Source organism: Bos indicus, chromosome 13 (genome assembly GCF_029378745.1).
Source record: "Bos indicus isolate NIAB-ARS_2022 breed Sahiwal x Tharparkar chromosome 13, NIAB-ARS_B.indTharparkar_mat_pri_1.0, whole genome shotgun sequence".
NCBI classification, from domain to species: domain Eukaryota; kingdom Metazoa; phylum Chordata; class Mammalia; order Artiodactyla; family Bovidae; genus Bos; species Bos indicus.
The window spans coordinates 77,114,118-77,131,070 of NC_091772.1; the positions used below are offsets into that span (position 1 = coordinate 77,114,118).

General features: G+C 47.5%; 1 protein-coding gene across 3 annotated transcripts in view; it reads left to right on the forward strand.

The window, feature by feature from the left end:
• Positions 1–451: 451 nt before the first annotated feature.
• ARFGEF2 (ARF guanine nucleotide exchange factor 2) overlaps positions 452–16,953 on the forward strand; it is an 83,593-nt gene continuing 67,091 nt past the window's right edge. For 2 of the 3 annotated variants that reach the window (XM_070801843.1, XM_070801844.1), the window contains exons 1-3: positions 452–727; positions 13,792–13,822; positions 14,926–15,049. In XM_070801843.1, coding sequence (XP_070657944.1) covers positions 607–727; positions 13,792–13,822; positions 14,926–15,049 — 276 coding nt within the window. In that variant the 5' untranslated portion in view covers positions 452–606. The remainder of the gene's footprint in view (positions 728–13,791; positions 13,823–14,925; positions 15,050–16,953) is intronic. The other variant, XM_070801842.1, reaches the window with a different exon arrangement.

Genomic DNA, 16,953 nt, shown 5'->3' on the forward strand with positions numbered 1-16,953 from the left:
CCCTATCACCTCTCCCTCGCCAACTTTCTCCCCATTCTGTCCCTCGCCTCCTGTCTTTCCTCTCTCGCCATCTCTCGCCTTTTCTCCCAGTCTTCTCTTCTCTCTTCCTTCCTCTCCAGTTCCCTCTCTTTCCTTCATCACCCACCCGGTCACTCCCCCATCCTCACGCTCCTCGTTGCCTCTTTCTCCTCACACCTCCGTCACCCCGCCTCCTCCCTGTCACCTCTTTTCTTCTGTCCTTCAAGTCCCTCCCGCCTCCGCCCATTTCTACTGTCTAGGCAACTTTTCCCCCCACTTTCCCCCGCCTCGCCCACTTGGCCCCGCCCCCTGATACAGACCCCGCCCCTGATACAGGTCCCGCCCCCTGTCGCGGGCTCCCGCCCCAGAGGTCACGGGGTCGACGGACGCCGTCGCTGCTCCGCCGGTCACGTGGTCACGTGACGCGCTCCAACATGGCGGCGCCGTGTGGTCTCGGCGTCGCTTCCTGACTGGGTGGCGCGGACGGACGCGGCTGGTGCAGGCGGGGACGCCGGGCCCGCAGCCTCGCTCGCCCGCCTGCTCGCGCCGTCCGCCCGCGGGGCTGCTAGCCCCCGCTGGGCCGGGGCCATGCAGGAGAGCCAGACCAAGAGCATGTTCGTGTCCCGGGCCCTGGAGAAGATCCTAGCCGACAAGGAGGTGAAGCGGCCTCAGCACTCCCAGCTGCGCAGGGCCTGCCAGGTGGCGCTCGGTGGGTGAGCCGCCCCGGCCCGGCCCCGCGCCGGCCTCCCCATGCCGGCCGTTACCACACCCGGGCTTAGCCCGGCCTTAGCCCGGCCTCCTGGGCTTCACTTTCCCCCCGCCACCCCAAGGCCCACCCGCCCGGTCTCTTTATTATATCCGGGGGGGACCTGGTACCTTGGCAGCTCGGGACTGGCCCAAGGTCACCCAGCAAGTTGGTGACAGTCAGGGCCGGCTCTCCAGCCTCCCAGCCCTGGGTTCTTGCCACGACTCCCTGCTGTCCCATTTCCTGGTTCGTCCCCCCCGTCACCCTCAGAAGCAGCAGCTCTTGCTTTTAAGTTTTTCTTTACGTTGGTTCTGCTGGTTGGAGTTGTCCCTTGTGAGATGGGCAGGTGGGAAGAGCCGCCCAGCTGGTTTAGGGAAAACTGAGGCCTGCTTTGTAAGTGCCGAAGTGGTGACTGTTTTCTTTCATTTGGGATCTCCCATAACTCCTTCCAGGAGGGACTATAGAGAGGGTTATCCTGCACCTCCCAGATACTGCAGTGTGCAGGAGATCTACTCGTTCTCAAACAGAGGGTCTGTGAGGGCAGAGATACTTGTCTTATTCACCGCAGGGTCCCCAACAGTGTCTGGCACACGGTAGATCATACTGATTTGAATGGACCCACAGATGACTGAGCGACAGGGAGAAGTCTTGCTCATCCCTAGTTAAAACCTTAGTAGTTGATTCCATTATCAACATTCTGTCTTTTAGTTTTCGGTCATTCAGCAAATATTTATTTATCAAGTGCCCACCGTGTACCAGGCACTGAGGATACAGTAGGGAAGAAGACAGACAAGGTATTTGCCCTTACAGAGCTTATAATCTAAGAGAGGAGACGAAATAAGTAAATTTAAAGATTAATGAGACATTTTTGAATACTAATACATACTTCTGTACTAGTAAATTTTTTTGTAATTACTTTTGTAAAATTTTTTGTAAACGAGCAAAATGTAATAAAGAGGGCCTGAGACAGCATGGTCAAGAAAGTAGTCCTTTCTGAGGAAAGGGACATTTGCGCCAAGTACTGAAAGTCAGGAAGTATCCGCCATGTGGAATTTCAGAAGAGGGAGTGAGGATCAGTACATTTGACCCGAGTTGGCTCTCGGGTTAATTCGCCGTCCCAATGCCTTTGCTTTGAAATCTGTAAAAAGACCTGTTTTCCTAACAAGTGACTGAGTAAATGTAAAGTTTGATTTTCTTTTTTCACCTTTTGAAGTTTGAGGTTATTCTCCCTTCGTTTGGTGCAAGGAACTCTGGGAGTCTTTTCTTGCGGCCTAGGAATGGGTTTGTGAGCTTTGCATTTATTTTTCTGGAAGGCCCTAGCTTTCATGGGTCTGAGACACCCTCAAGGATCAAGAACTATTGATAACAAAGGTGGTTGTTGCTGGGAACAGATGCTAGTCTTGTGAAATTCAGGATCAGTTGAAGGAACTCACTGAGATTTAGATTTGTAAAGCTTTTTTATTCAGAAATCCAAGGCTAACTGTTGGATATTGTTTTATCAGGAATGCAGGATAAACCCTACAAAGCAGTTAGGCGAAAGCGGATATTTACAGCTCCACTTTGAAATCTGCCTGCATTCTATCCTCTCATTGTTACTTTAAGTGAATTGTTGCAGAAGTTTGCAGAAGTTTGAAAATCGTTATTTGGCAAAGTTTTCATTCACCCTTAAGAAAACTTAACATCAAAATTTCACCAAATCATATATCACTTTGTTGGAACCTACTTATAAAATCATCACATGGGTTGTAAAAGAGCCTTAACATTGGGAGGTTTCTTGATATTTTTAGATCATATCTTTGTTGAGAACTCCAGGATTTTCCAAGCTGAATTGTGGAACACACATTCAGTATTTTGGTAGTGAATTGTAAGAAATAGCCTATTCTGAAAATATAAATTCTCATTAAAAATATTTTTCTTGTTAAACAATATAGATGAGTTAAATAAAATATCCCATATAATGTTATTTAAGAAAAAAATAACCTATAAAGGAAGTAATTGACACAGGTTGACTGAATAGCTGATTGTCATGGTAGCTCATCATCAAATTGAGTAGTTATTATAAGGTAACCTGTGTAAAGTGTTGAGTTAAACTGATCATTTTTTTTTTCTCTAAGACAGTACTTGTGTGTCATTGCTGTTAAGTAATAAAGGACTGCAGAAGAAAGATACAGCAAAGGGTCTGGTGATACTTTACTCTGCACCTCAAGGCCCAGTTTTGTGTCCAGTAAAAGTAGCTGAAGGGGGCTTCCTAGGTGGCTCGGCAGCAAAGAATTCACCTACCAGTGCAGGAGTGCGTGTTCAATCCCTGTGTCGATAAGGTCCTCTGGAGCGGGAAATGGCAGCCCACTCCAGTGTTCTTGTCTGGAGAATCCCATGGACGAGGAGCCTGGAGGGCTGCAGTCCAGGGCGTCGCTAGGAGTCGGACACAACTGAGCACGCACACGAAAAGTGGCTGAAACATTGCTGTGCGTAAGAAGCATTGCAGGGCGGCGAGTAGTGTAGAGATTACCTATCATTTTGATAAGAGGAACTGTAAGTGACCACTCAAAGTTGAAATGTTGACCAATAGAAGCTGTTCCTGGAAACAGCTTTTGTGACCTTCCAGGAGTTGTGGTGTACTGGAGGGAGGGAATGGGGGGTGCAGGGGCTGTGTAGTGTAGGGGTTTGGAGTGTGTTCTCTGGACTGGCTTCAAATCCCTTGCCTTCCAATTGCTATCTTTGTGATCTTGGACAGATGTTACACCTTCCCGTTGGGGCTGTTACAAAGATGAAGTTAACTGACATGTGCACAACACTCGTCGTGCAGTAGGTACACTGTATAGGCTTGCTGTGCTGGTTACTTTTATTGTTTGAAGCTGTGACAAACCACAGACACGGTAAGCACGGGGCTTGATGTTCTTAGCTTAGGTTGCTTCTTCATTCAGGAATGACTTATTGCTCTATTTGGTTTGTAGATGCAATAAACAAGAATGTAATTACATGACTGAAAGGCTGTGTTTATGAGAGTATTAACTTGCCTAGCTCAGTGAAGACAGGGGTTGTTCCTTGTGAAAGCAGTGATGATCAGGATGAATAGGTTTGGAGTAATCTCAGGGATTCATGCAAAGGCCCAACTCATTGGAAAAGACTCCGATGCTGGGAAAGATTGAGGGCAGGAGGAGAAGGGAACTATAGAGGATGAGAAGGTTGGATGGCATCACCGACTCAATGGACATGAGTTTGAGCAAGCTCCAGGAGTTAGTAAAGGACAGGGGAGCCTGGTGTGCTGGAGTCCATGGGGTCACAAAGAGTTGGATAACGACTTAGCAACTGAACAGCATTCGTCCTCACTAAAGGCCAAATGCATGGGTAGGGTCTGCCCAGTTAGAAAATCGTGGCCCTCCAACCTTTATTGAGAAATCAAAAGAGCCTGTGAGAGTATTCATCACCCCCGGGATGCTGTTGCTCTTTACTTTCATAGTGAAGTTTTGATATGTGTTAATAATCGCGAACCTTTCACCCCTCCAGTTGGAGCATATAATCACATTTTTAAACCTTCCTTTCACACCTGCATTACTTGAGTTATTCTTTCCCATGATCTTTTTATATTTCTGGTTTTAAACCCTGTGATAGAATCCAGAAACATGGTCCTGAAGAACCTATTTGCAGGGCAGGATTAGAGATGTAGAGGATGGATTTGTGGACACGGTGGGGGAAGGAGATGATAGGACGAATTGGGAAAGAGGAGCATTGAAATACGTGTGTTAGCACATGTACACAGAAGCTAGTGGAGGGCTGCTGTGTAACGGGGAGCTCAGCCTGGTGCTGTGACGACCTAAAGGGCGGGGTAGGAGATGGGATGCTCGAGAGGGAGGGGATATACGTATCCTGAAGGGAGATTCACATTGTACGGCAGAAACCAACACATTATAAAGCAATTATCCTCCAATTAAAAATAAATTTTTAAAAAAACTATAAAGTTTAGAGACGTGACAAGATAATCTGAGCGTTTTTAAATGGTGTGGGAAGATTCTGAAATCTCCAAACTTGAACTGAATTGTTCTAACATTACTCTTCATGTATAGGAGATGGAGTGTCTTATTTCATCATTTAATACCCACGAAGTGCCATGTGAGGGCTGAGTGCTCTGTAACTGCCCGCTGTCATTAAACATACCTATGTTTTTTGTATGAAATTCAGTGACTTTAATCTTGGAGCCGTTTGAGGTTCACAGCAAAATTGCACGGGAGGTACAAGGAATTCCCGTATTCCCCCCAACACACACGCTGTTGCCAACATCCCTCACCAGAGGTGGACGTTTTTATAGTGATGAACCTAACGTTGATGCATCATTATTACCCAGTCAAGTGAGTGACTTTTTAAAAATCACATGTTATATAGTAACTGTGTGACATCAGCCATGTACTAAGCATTTCTGTGTCCAGGCGCAGTGCCACGTGCTCTACCTGCAGTTTAGTTCCTATGATTATTGTCCTTATTGAGGCCTAAAGAACTTGGCCAACTGACTCAACCAGAAAGCCGTGGAGCCAGGCTGTGCACGCTGGCAGCCTGGCTCCAGAGCCCACGGTAACCATCACCACCATTGCTTCTCCGTAAGGAAGCGCTTGTGCTGTATGAGCTACTCAGTGGAGCCTTAAACAGGCATTGTATTGAGGCGAAGTTTCTATGCAGTGATGGTTTGGTAATGTTTCAGTAAGTAAAGAGACCATGTTTTTTGAGTACGGTTGAATTGAATTTTGAGCTGTAGTATTTGAAAGCCTGTAATCAAAAAGATCACAGCTTTTTCTCTGCAGCTTTTCACTGCGTATATATATTTGGTTTAATTTCGGGATTAGAAGGAAGAAAGAAATGAGAGTAAAGAGCTGGTTTCCCATAAGCTTCATTTAAGGTATTAAATCCTTCTGATGTATGACCTCTGTCTCTTTATCAGCAGTAAACTCCCTCTTATTCCTTCTAGAGTTGTGACATGTAATTGATGTCCATCTTTGGATACAAGCAGGCAAAGGGAAACCAAGGCTCAAGGGCAACTTGCCCACATCTGCCCAGCCAGGTGGGCAACAAGTACAGCATGCAGCTGACATATAAATCATAAAGTCCAGTTTTAGACTTGCAACTCTGTTTAATATACAGGGTTTAGAAACATGTGGATCATTGGTGATCTTAGCTGGAGCTGTTTTGGTGGCATTATGTGGGTGAAAACCAGACCAGAGTGGGCTGAGGTGTGAGTGGGAGGTGAGCAACACACAACCCTTTCCCAAAGATTGGCTTTGCTGTGAAGAGGAGGAGGGAAGTGTAGATCATAGGAGTGCTCTGGTTTATTCTTTTTTTTAAAGATAGAAAAACTCAAACTTGTTTAAATATCTTTAGGAAGAAGCCAGTTAAGGGAGTACATTCATAAATTTTCATTCATTCATTCAGTTGCTAAATTATGTCTGACTCTTTCTGACCCTGCCAGGGGAGCAAAGGCAGGCTCCTCTGTCCATGGGATTCCCCAGGCAAGAGTACTAGAGTGGGTTGCCATTTCCTTCTCCATGCATGCTAAGTCGTTTCATTTGTGTCCCACTCTTTGCGACCCTGTGGACTGTAGCCCTCCAGGCTCCTCTGTCCGTGGGATTCCCCAGGCAGGAGTACTGGAGTGGGTTGCCATTTCCTTCTCCAGGGGATCTTCCTGACCTAGGGATCACACCTGCGTCCCTTAACGTCTCCTGCGTTGGCAGGCAGAGTCTTTGTCACTAGCACCACCTGGGAAAACACACTTCCTTCTACGGGGGTCATAGACTTCAGTTGCGTGTTAACATACAAAACATTCAGCGTTCACATGATCGTATAACACGGTAAGTTGCTTTTTTCCCTGTACGCTGTTGTTCCTCTAACTTTGATGTGTTCAGAATAACTATTCTCACCCTTAGAAGGAATATAAGTGCAAAATTTGAAAAATATAAAAAAATCCCTAAATTATCATAAAGTAAGGCTTTTAGTTGGAATACAGAATAACTTTAATGTTAGTAAAGTCTGGTGTTTTGATTAGACATTTTGTTTATGAGTTCTGTGGATTATAAAAATTTTGAGAAATAGTAGGACTGTTTTTTAACTGACATTACTTTTTGTTGAAAAGCTTTATGATTATTTTACAGGAGGAAGCCCTCTGTCTAGAAGCAGCACTAAAAGTTGGATTTTGATTATTGAAAAGGATTTATTTATTGGATTGGCAGAAAATTCATTGGCAGCTGTGTTTGAAACTTTGCATATTGATTAGTCTTGTAGTCCTGAACTGATAATTTAGCTTCTGGGAGCCTTGGTTTCCTGGGATGAGAAAGGTGATAATACTTGTGTCACAGGATTGTTGTAAAGGTTACATGAACTAATACAATAAGTAACTGACAACGTACCTGGCACCTAACAAATGACCCACCGAAGTTCAGAGGCATTGGCGTTACTTGTATTTAAAGGAGAAGGAACTGAATGCTTGTTCTTCTCTGCCTCCCTTATTAGTTGGTTTATGGACGTCTTTGCTGGTCTCTGACATTTCAACACCAGCGAGGCAAGTAGTTGGAAGAGTTTAGAGCTCTGCCCCGTACTTGTAAATCTCAGGGGAGACTCTGTAAGCGGTGCTGGGGAAAACAGTAAGATCATTCTTTATGGAAAAGCGCAAACTTGGAAAACGTGTACTTAATCAGCAAGTACATAGAGTCTCTCATATAAATAGCTCAGAACTGTGTTTAATTCTTACCATTTTCACCAGGCCTAGGGGGCCTGCCAGGAAAATACTTGACTTTCTTTCCAGCAAGGTTATCTTAGAAAATACTTCCATGTTTACTAGCTCATTCCTGGAGTCTTTCTATAAGAAGCTTCTTTGGGATTACTGTCTTGGTTGCAAATGAGTCTTTGGGCTTTTTTATTCTGTATTTCATTAGGTTTTCTAGACTTGTAGAACAGCCTTCTTATGCCAGGACCTAGACGTCTTAAGATTGTCCTCGTTCCCCAGGAACGGTCGGTGTGTTCTCTACACAGTCCTTTTGTCTTTTGACTGAACCAGGGTGACGTTCATTTAGAAGGTATTTATTTATTTGGGTGTCATACCTGCTGTCAGGACTCAAAGAAAACAAAGACCCCGTTCTCACGGAACTTGGAGTTAATGGAGAAGAAGGGGTCTGTTCAAATAATCACGTTTTCTGAGTCATACCAGTAATGTGACAGGTCCTGTGAAGGAGAAAACCTGATCCCACAGGCAAAGTGGACAAGGTATGAAGGAAAGTTTCCCTGAGGAAGTGGAGAGCTGAATGATAAACAAACAAAAATTAAAGAGGTTAGAGTGAGAGGCACTTTGGCAGCAGGGGCGGAACAGCATAGGCAAAGGCCCTGTGGCAGAGAGGAATATGACAGTTTGGGAAAACGAACAGATACAACTGTCTGTGAGTCCACAGTTACCTTAAGAGTTTCTTTTTTTTTTTTAAGTTTTAATAATAATAATTAAAAAAAAGAAACTAAAGGAGGCCACCGTGTGACTGGGCATGGCAGGTGAAGGGGGAGAGGGTTTGGAGGTGAGGCAGGAAAGGCAGTCCAGGGCCCCGGCACGCAAGACCCTGGAGGCTGTGCTGAGGAGTCTGATTTTTAGACCAATAGCAGTGAAATAATACCCCAGAGTTCTAAACAGGGAAGAAGTTGATAAAGAGGTTAGTATTTTGGAAAGATCATTTGAGCCATTAGGTTCAGAACATCTTCGAGGAAACCTGGAGAGGTTGCCCAGGGACCACGAGGGAGGCAGTTATCATCATCCGGGGGGAAACGCTGGTGGCCCAGACTTAGAGTAGTGACGACAGAAGCAGAGTAGAATGAAAGTGTTCCCCACTGGTTTAGAAGGTAAAGCTAAGAACACCTGATGTGGGGTTGGATAACAGCGTCAAAATGTGGATCAGTAAGGCTGACTTAAGTTTGTGACTCACCCAACTGGTTGGATGGTGGTGCAGTTCCTTAAGATGGTTGTGGAAGACCATCTGGAGAGAGGTGGGTGGAGGAGCTTGATCTGAGTTGGGACTTGGATATTGGATGAACGTATGAGCTTCATGTTCCTGAGGCAGGCCTGCACCGGAAACGAGGACTGGGGAGTCATCCGAGCCTAGGCGGGAATTGAAGGGGCAGGCGAGGCTGCGGATGCCAGTGAGGAAGAGCTGAGTGTTGCAGAGAAGGAAAGGCAGGAGAGCCTGGGCCCCAGGAGCCTGGCCCGCCTGGCTGGGCAGAGGAGGCTGAGTGTGCCAAGGAAACGGAGGAGAGATGGGCCGGGAAGCAGAGAGCCGATGGGAACGTGTGCTTACGAGGCCAGCTGTGCAGTGTGCTCAGGCTCGCTCAGTCGTGTCTTCATGACCCCACGGACTGCAGCCCGCCAGGCTCCTCTGTCCGTGGGGTTTTCCTGGCAAGAATACTGGAGGGGGTTGCCATTTCCTTGTCCAGGGGATCTTCACAACCCAGGGATCAAACTTGCATCTCCATGTCTCCTGCATTGCAGGCGGATTCTTTACCACCAGCGCCGCCAGAGAAGCCCTTAAATCGAGTAGATTTCTGTGAGGGGAGGTCAGTAAGGTCAATTGCTGCTGAGAGGTCAAGTCAGACAGCAACTGGAAAACTGCCCATCAGCTTTTGAGCCCTGCAAGTCATGGGTGACCTCACCTGGAGCTGTGCTGGTGGCACAGTGAAGGTGAAAACCAGACTGGAATGGGTAGGGGCAGGTCTGGGAGGTGAGGAAACGGACACGACTCTTTCCCAGGGTTTGCCTGGGGTGTGAAGAGGGAGATGTGGATCATGGAGGGTTTTTTGGCTTTATTTTTATCTTTGTTTGAAGGTAGAAGAGACTTGGAGAAGGCAATGGCACCCCACTCCAGTACTCTTGCCTGGAAAATCCCATGGACGGAGGAGCCTGGTAGGCTGCAGTCCACGGGGTCACTAGGAGTCAGACACGACTGAGCGACTTCACTTTCACTTTTCACTTTCATGCATTGGAGAAGGAAATGGCTACCCACTCCAGTGTTTTTGCCTGGAGAATCCCAGGGACGGGGGAGCCTGGTGGGCTGCCATCTCTGGGGTCGCACAGAGTTGGACACGACTGAAGCGACTTAGCAGCAGAAGAGACTTGAGCTTGTTTCAACATCATTGGGGAGGGAGCCAGCTGAGGGAGAGGTTAACTAAGAAGAAAGACAGTTTATTCATTCAACAAATATTGAGCGCCTTCTCTGTGCCTAGGAATTCCTAGATGCTGGGGATTCAGCAGTGACCAGAACGGACCAAAGTCTCTGTTGTCACAGAGTTTACGTTCTGCTGGGGAAGTCGGAGTATAAGTGAAACAAGAGTATGTCACAAGTGGTAAATAAGGTGGTGAAAGACTAGAAAAATTGGTGTAAAGTGAAAAAACAGGGCAGGTAAGGTAGTGAAGAATCACAAGGAGGGGTCAGATGGCAGTTTCAGGTAACGAGGGAAGAGGTGACATTTGAACAGTCATCTGAAGGAATCGATGAGTGAGCCTGTGGATATCTGGGGCGGGAGGGCATTCCAGGAGGCAGGAGGAGCTGGTGCGAAGGCCCTGGAACAGGAACTGGCCATGAGTGAGCCGGGGTCGGGTGGTGGGAGGTGAGGTCAGAGGGGATCACAGGGGCCCAGATCTTTCAGAGGCTTGGAGGCCAAGATCAAGACTATGAGTTTTACTCTGTGTGAGATGAGAAGCCAGTGGAGTTTTGCGCAAAGGAGCAGACGTTATCAGATTTACTTTATAATGGTTATGGATAATCTATTTTGAGCAGATATAATCTGATTTATATTTTAAGGAAATCCCTCTGGCTGCTGTGTAGAGAACGCTGTGGGCCATGAGGAACAGTGAAAGTTGAAGGCATGAGACCAGTTAGGAAAGAGGCTCTCGGTCCAGGCAGGAGATGGTGACAGCTTGGCTTGGCGTAATGGGGGTGGTCCCCCGTGGTGAGAAGTGGTCAGGTTTAAATAGTTCCTCAGAAGGCAGCAGGGACAGGACGCTGCAAAGGTGGAGGGACTTGACACGTACTGTTTTCCAGCAGGAGAGCGTACGGGCTGGACAGTTTATGTATTGGCTAACAGGAAGTTGAAGGAGTCTCCTTGTGGCTTTTAATTTTGCATGAAATCGGCTGTTTCATTGGTTGTGAGTAAAGAGGAATGGTGACATGAAGAGGGGGAGAGAGGGTTTTTGAGGAGAGAATGCAATGTGCAGTAGTCTTCGTGGAGAGGTAGAGAAGGTGGGCTTAACCAGCAGTGTCGAGGTACTGCTGTGGTTGGTTGTCAGGGCCTTTAGAGACCTGCCGGCTTTCTCTGCTGTCAAGAGGCCTGTCATTGGGTGGAGACTGGTCAGAAAGCTGTCATACAAGCTTGGTATTTGGCCAGAAGTTAACACTAAAAGTCAGAGAACAAGTTAAGCCTATTGTTTGGCAAGGAGAGGAACCAGTCTATCCTAAAGGAAATCATCCCTGAATATTCATTGGAAGGACTGATGCTAAAGCTCCAATACTTTGGTCACCTGATGCAAAGATCTGACTCATTGGAAAAGACCCTGATGCTGGAAAAGATGGCAGGCAGGAGGAGAAGGGGGCGACAGGATGTGATGGTTGGATGGCATCACCAACTCAACAGACATGAGTGTGAGCAAACTCCAGGAGATAGTGAAGGACAGGAAAGCCTGGCATGCTGCAGTCCATGGGGTCACAAAGCATAGGACACGACCTAGCAACTGAACAATAACAGCAACAGATTACAATCCTGCTAATGGGATCTGTCCTGGAAAAATGAAGAAAGGGAAAGCTGACAAGTTGGTCTAGTCAGGTCTGACAGGCCAAAGAAGGGTCCTACTTGGGGCAGTTAGTAGGTCAACTGGAAGTACAGGAGCTGGGCAGGTACAGGGAGGAGCTGGAAGTTCCAGACAGGGACAAGATTCAGAGTGTGACCAGCACCTCCGGGCTGGCTTTGGGGGGAGGGGGAGGGCCTTGTGGATTTGCATAGTGGGGGGTGGGGGTGTAGCAGATCGGATGTATGAGGGGAGATGAAGGTTCCAAGGGATGTTGTGGAACCTTGGCGGAGTTGACCAGCGATGGTGTCGTTGAGGTTGGTCATGGTCATTGTTGAACCTAGCCTGGGAGCAGAGCAGAAGGTGAGCTGGTGCCAAAGTCATCAGTGAACCAGGAGGTATGACCCGAGGGGTTTGTATAGGACAGTGATGCCCAGAAAGCATTTCCCAGGAAGACAGCCTGGCCTTGCAGCTGCAGCTGCCGCATCCCGCTCAGGTCTCCCTCCTTTCCAGCCTGCTTATTTATTGCTGCTAATTGCCCAGTTGGCAGTTAGGAGAGCAGGGCCTATTAAAACGTGGGGCAATAAACCAGAGCAGGTGTGCCCCGCCATCTGCTCCTCCCCTTCCCCCCTCCCTCCTTCTCTGGAGCAGACAGCCGGGCCGTGAGTGCTGCAGTGGCGTTTCCTGGCTGTGACCGTGGGCAGGTGACTTCACCTCTCTGGGCCCAGATTCCCACCTGCACATGGTTAGGAGATGAGCCTCTTGTCTTCCAGAGGCATAAGGAGGACCAGATGGGCCCATGCCCCTGTGAATGTCAGCCATTCCCATGATTTGTGTTCCCCTAATTGTCTTCTTTCCCTTGGCTCTCTGTAGTTCAGCAATGGCAGTAGAGACTTTGCACTATTACTGACTCCTGTCTTAAGAGAGCTGACATTGATTGACCACTGGTGTATGCTTGACACCGCCTTAGCCATGACCACTTCGGGTTTCTCAAAGGTTACCCACACCCACCTGCCTTGTTACAGTCTCTGGAGCATATGGAGCGCGTGTTTTTTAGAGTAGGACATCAAGATTCAGGGAGGTTTAATAACCCACCTGGTGTCATTCAGCGGCAAGATATCCATGCCAGAACTGCCAACCCATTTCTTAACTTTCACCTCACCAGGCTGTGTCATGTTGATTTCTGCAAGCTGAAAGCTTGGCCACCAGCCTCCTGGGCTGGATTCTCTGGCCACTCCCACAGCCTGAGGCCTCAGCTAGAGGAGGCCAAAGCTGCTCCTTCATGGATTCTTGTCCTAGAGGGGCAGGAACCACACCACGGAGCTCTGTTTAGCTGACCCAGTGTGTCACAGGCCTTATGGTCCTTGAGCGAGATGTTTGATATTAGTCATCCGGATGTTTCTCTTCTGCTTTCTTATGTGTGTAGAAAGAGGACATTGAAAGATTGGCTCGAAGGGTTAAAATTGCCACCTCTTGTAAAGTTCAGTTACTCCGTTTTCCCTTCCTAAAAGTCAGTCTAGAATGTAGTTGTCCAGGGAGAGGCAATCTGTTACTCCCAGCACTGTGTTCTAGGGTTGCTAGGATAACTAATGCAGTGTCTAGACCACTGGCTCATAAGAGATTGTATAAAGAAGGCTGGCCTTTTGGAGGTTATCTGAATACATGGAATTCAGGTGGAACAGCTTCACTGGCCTGCTTTGATAATACCATGAGCCTGCCAAGCACACCACGTAGGAATGCATTCGACCAAGTGGATGTGGGGGAAACCAGCGTGTTTAGATAGGATGTTCTTGTTTCAGTGGCGCAAAATCGTGTCCTCCTAGAAATAAGACTCTCTCTTTGAGATCGTGATTGCTGATTGTTGACACTATATCCATAACCATAACCGTGTAGTTGATGTACCCTCCATGGTAAAGGTTCATAAGTTAATTTTAACTCATAAAAATTATGTATATATATTATAAAATTATATATATAAATTATAATTATACACAGGAGAAATGTCCTTAATGCTGCTGAACTGTACACTTAAAAATAGTTAATGTGGTAAATTTTGTGTGAGCATATTTACCACAATTTTTGTAAATGCTAAAGCGAAAGTATATACACTTACCATAGAAAATGTGGGAAAGATCATCATCGCCCTACTCAGACAGCTTTCAGTATTTTGTTCTGTTTGTTTTCTTTTATATACACATTACCTGCTCCTAACATGCCTCTCTTTCTTCCTCACCAGATGAAATTAAAGCAGAAATAGAGAAGCAGAGGTGAGCCCGGGCGCCTTCTCCTTGCTGACGTGCAGTGTGATGGGAACTGGCGGGGTCCGCGGGAACGCCTTCCTCTGCGTGTTTTCTCCTGTTCCTGGTCCCGGGTGGAGGATGGGGCACACACTGTCCCAGCACAGTGCTGGGCACACGGCAGGACTCTGTATCTGTCTGTACTGATGCCAAGTTAACAGACTGCTGGCTAACAGCTGCACATTTGGAGGAGAGGGTGTGTGCATGTGGGTGCTAAGTTGCATCTGACTCTTTGCAACTCCAAGGACTGTAGCCCACCAGGCTCCTCCATCCATGGGATTCTCCAGGCAAGAATACTGGAGTGGGTTGCCATACCCTCCTCCAGGGGATCTTCCCAACCCAAGGATTGAGCCCCAGTCTCCTGCATTGCGGGCAGATTCTTTACCACTGAGCCCCCTGGGAAGCCCCCACGGAAGGCTCACCAGCATTAACTTGACCTTCCTTACCCTCTCCTCTGGGGCTTCTCCTGTGGCTCAGCAGTAAAGAATCCACCTGCCAATGCAGGAGATGCAGGTTTGATCCCTGGGTCGAGAAGATTGCCTGGAGGAGGGCATGGCAACCCACTCCAGTATTCCTGCCTGGAAAATCCCATGGACAGAGAAGCCTGGAAGGCTACAGTCCTTGGGATCACAAGAGTTGGACCCGACTTAGCAACTCAGCACCAGCAACCACCTTCCCTTGACAGAGGAGGCAGAGCCCTGGCTCTTCATGCTTCCTCAGGCAGGAGGACAGCATGTGCTGTTGCGGGACGGCCCCTCATCCTCAGAGTATTGAGGCCAGAGTCCCCCCTTCAGAAATGCAGCTCTGACGTGGCATCCGGGATCCACGCCAGGCTGCTGACGAGACAGCTTGTCATCAGAGACCTTGTTCTCTGTGTGTGGCGCCTTGGTGTGTTTTTCCCCTAATGCGTGTCTTTAAACTCCTCCCTGTCCAGCCCCCCAGATGCGGTTTGCAGGCACTTTTAATTAAACTATTGCAAGTGGGAGCGGAACTTACAGTGGTGGGGGAGAGTAGCAAAAGCAAGCTTTTTTTTTTCGTTTCCCCTCTCCGGCCCTCTCCTGCTTTTCTCCTAGGCTCGGTGCTGCCGCTCCGCCCAAGGCAAACTTTGTAGAAGCTGACAAGTACTTCCTTCCGTTCGAGCTAGCTTGCCAGTCCAGGTCCCCCCGGGTGGTCAGCACGTCCCTCGACTGCTTGCAGGTACTGCGTTTCAGCTTGGTGGCATGCAGGGTGTTCTCACGGGCTGTGGGTGGTCCTTTACACCAGGAGCCCCCAGCCTCCAGGCCACGGGCTGGCCCTCCTGTCAGATCAGCAGCGACAGGAGACTAGAAGCAAAGTGCGCAGTAGACGTAACGCATGCGCAGCGTCTGAAACCGCCCTCCCCACACCCCAGCTCATGGAAGAACTGTCCTCTGTGAAGCCGGTCCCTGCTGCCAAAAAGGGTGGGGACCACTGCCACAGGAGCTGTGCTCATGACCCTGGTACTCAGAACGCTCCGAGTTGGTGGACAGAGGAGCTTTTCACCACATTCTTTATATTACTGTCAGGGAGAGAAGACAGAATTAGCAAGTCCTGAAGCGTTGTTCCTGGATGAACTCCAGGACTAGGTTCCTGCAAGCCTCTCCAGTCACCTGTTCATCAGTTGGTGAACATACAACCTTACTCTTTGTGGGTTTCTGTGTGCATGCTTGCGTGCTCAGTTATGTTCCACTCTTTGTGACCTCATGGACTGTAGCCCTCCAGGCTCCTCTGCCCATGGAATTTCCCAGGCAGGAATACTGGAGTGGGTTGCCATTTCCTCCTCCAGGGGAATCTTCCTGACCCAAGGATTGAACCTGCGTCTCTTGGGTCTCCTGCATTGGCAGGTGGATTCTTTACCATTCAGCCCTCAGGGAAGCTCATGTTCTATTTAAAGATACCTTATTTACAGCAGCCTGCATTGTTGATTCATTGACCTTGAGCTCATGATCAGCAGCACTCTGATACATGCCTGAACAAAGCTGATCACACGTCCTTTCTCTTTAGGGCACATCCCTGCCTTCTTGTTCTTAGCCACACTAAGATAGCACTTAGCTCTGTGCACACGGGCCATTTTAAATGGTGAAATAACCAACAAAAAGAACAAGAATGTGAACACCATGGCACTAAATAGATCACAGAAAAGTCACCGCTTACGGTATGAGAGCTGAAACAAGACGGCAGAGCAGCTCCTTGTTTGACTTCAGTTGGGAACTTGACCATCAAGTGATTCAAATTTTTCTCTGCACTGTGGGTGTCCACAAATGACCATATTAGTCTACCAAGTATTGATTTGGGACTTACATTTTAGTAAATGGGAGCATTCACAAGTGCAAATCTATGAATAATGAGATTGACTGTGTTTAGGGCCACAAGTAGCCTTGTTATGAATCCCTTTTCACTGGTGAAGAAGCAGCCGTGCAGAAGTTAGGGTGCCTTGTCCAGTGATGTTCAGGTGGTGAGGAGCAGAAACAGCGCTACAGCTCGGGCTTCTTAGTTTGGGTCCAGCATTCTTGAATTTTTCCTGAGCTCTACTCCTGAAGCTTTGGTTTCCCCAAGAAACATTTGTTTTTAACTCCAGTGGGAACCTACAGCAGTGAAAAGAGCTAGGAAAATTTTTTCAAAATATAGTGGAGAGATACACAGTTTACCAGTACTTTCTAGAACAGGAATAGGGAATAGGTTCTGTATTGTGATTGCTTAGAAGCTGTGTTGAAAAATTATCTGGAGCCTCATCTGGATTTCTTGAGAAAGTGCCACAGTTGATTGATTCTGTCTGCTGAGACCCAGGACTGCCAAGTGGCGGTGGGCATGCCACACTTTTGGCATCTCTAGTCTAATATTTACTCTATTAATCTCTCTTCTTTGCTATAGCTATTCTTAAAAATTGATGACAGTTTCTTCACAGAAACAGCTCTTCCAAATGAAAAGCCATTTCTTATTCAGTATAATTCTGTACTGTGTGAAGTGTGTCATCAGCCAAGAATTTTCAAATGCCAGGCTCAAATCCTACTTCTAGCCTAAAATATTTGTTGCTGTGAACATTTTCTGAGGAAAGTTTGGCTTAAGTTTAATTTTCATTGTTT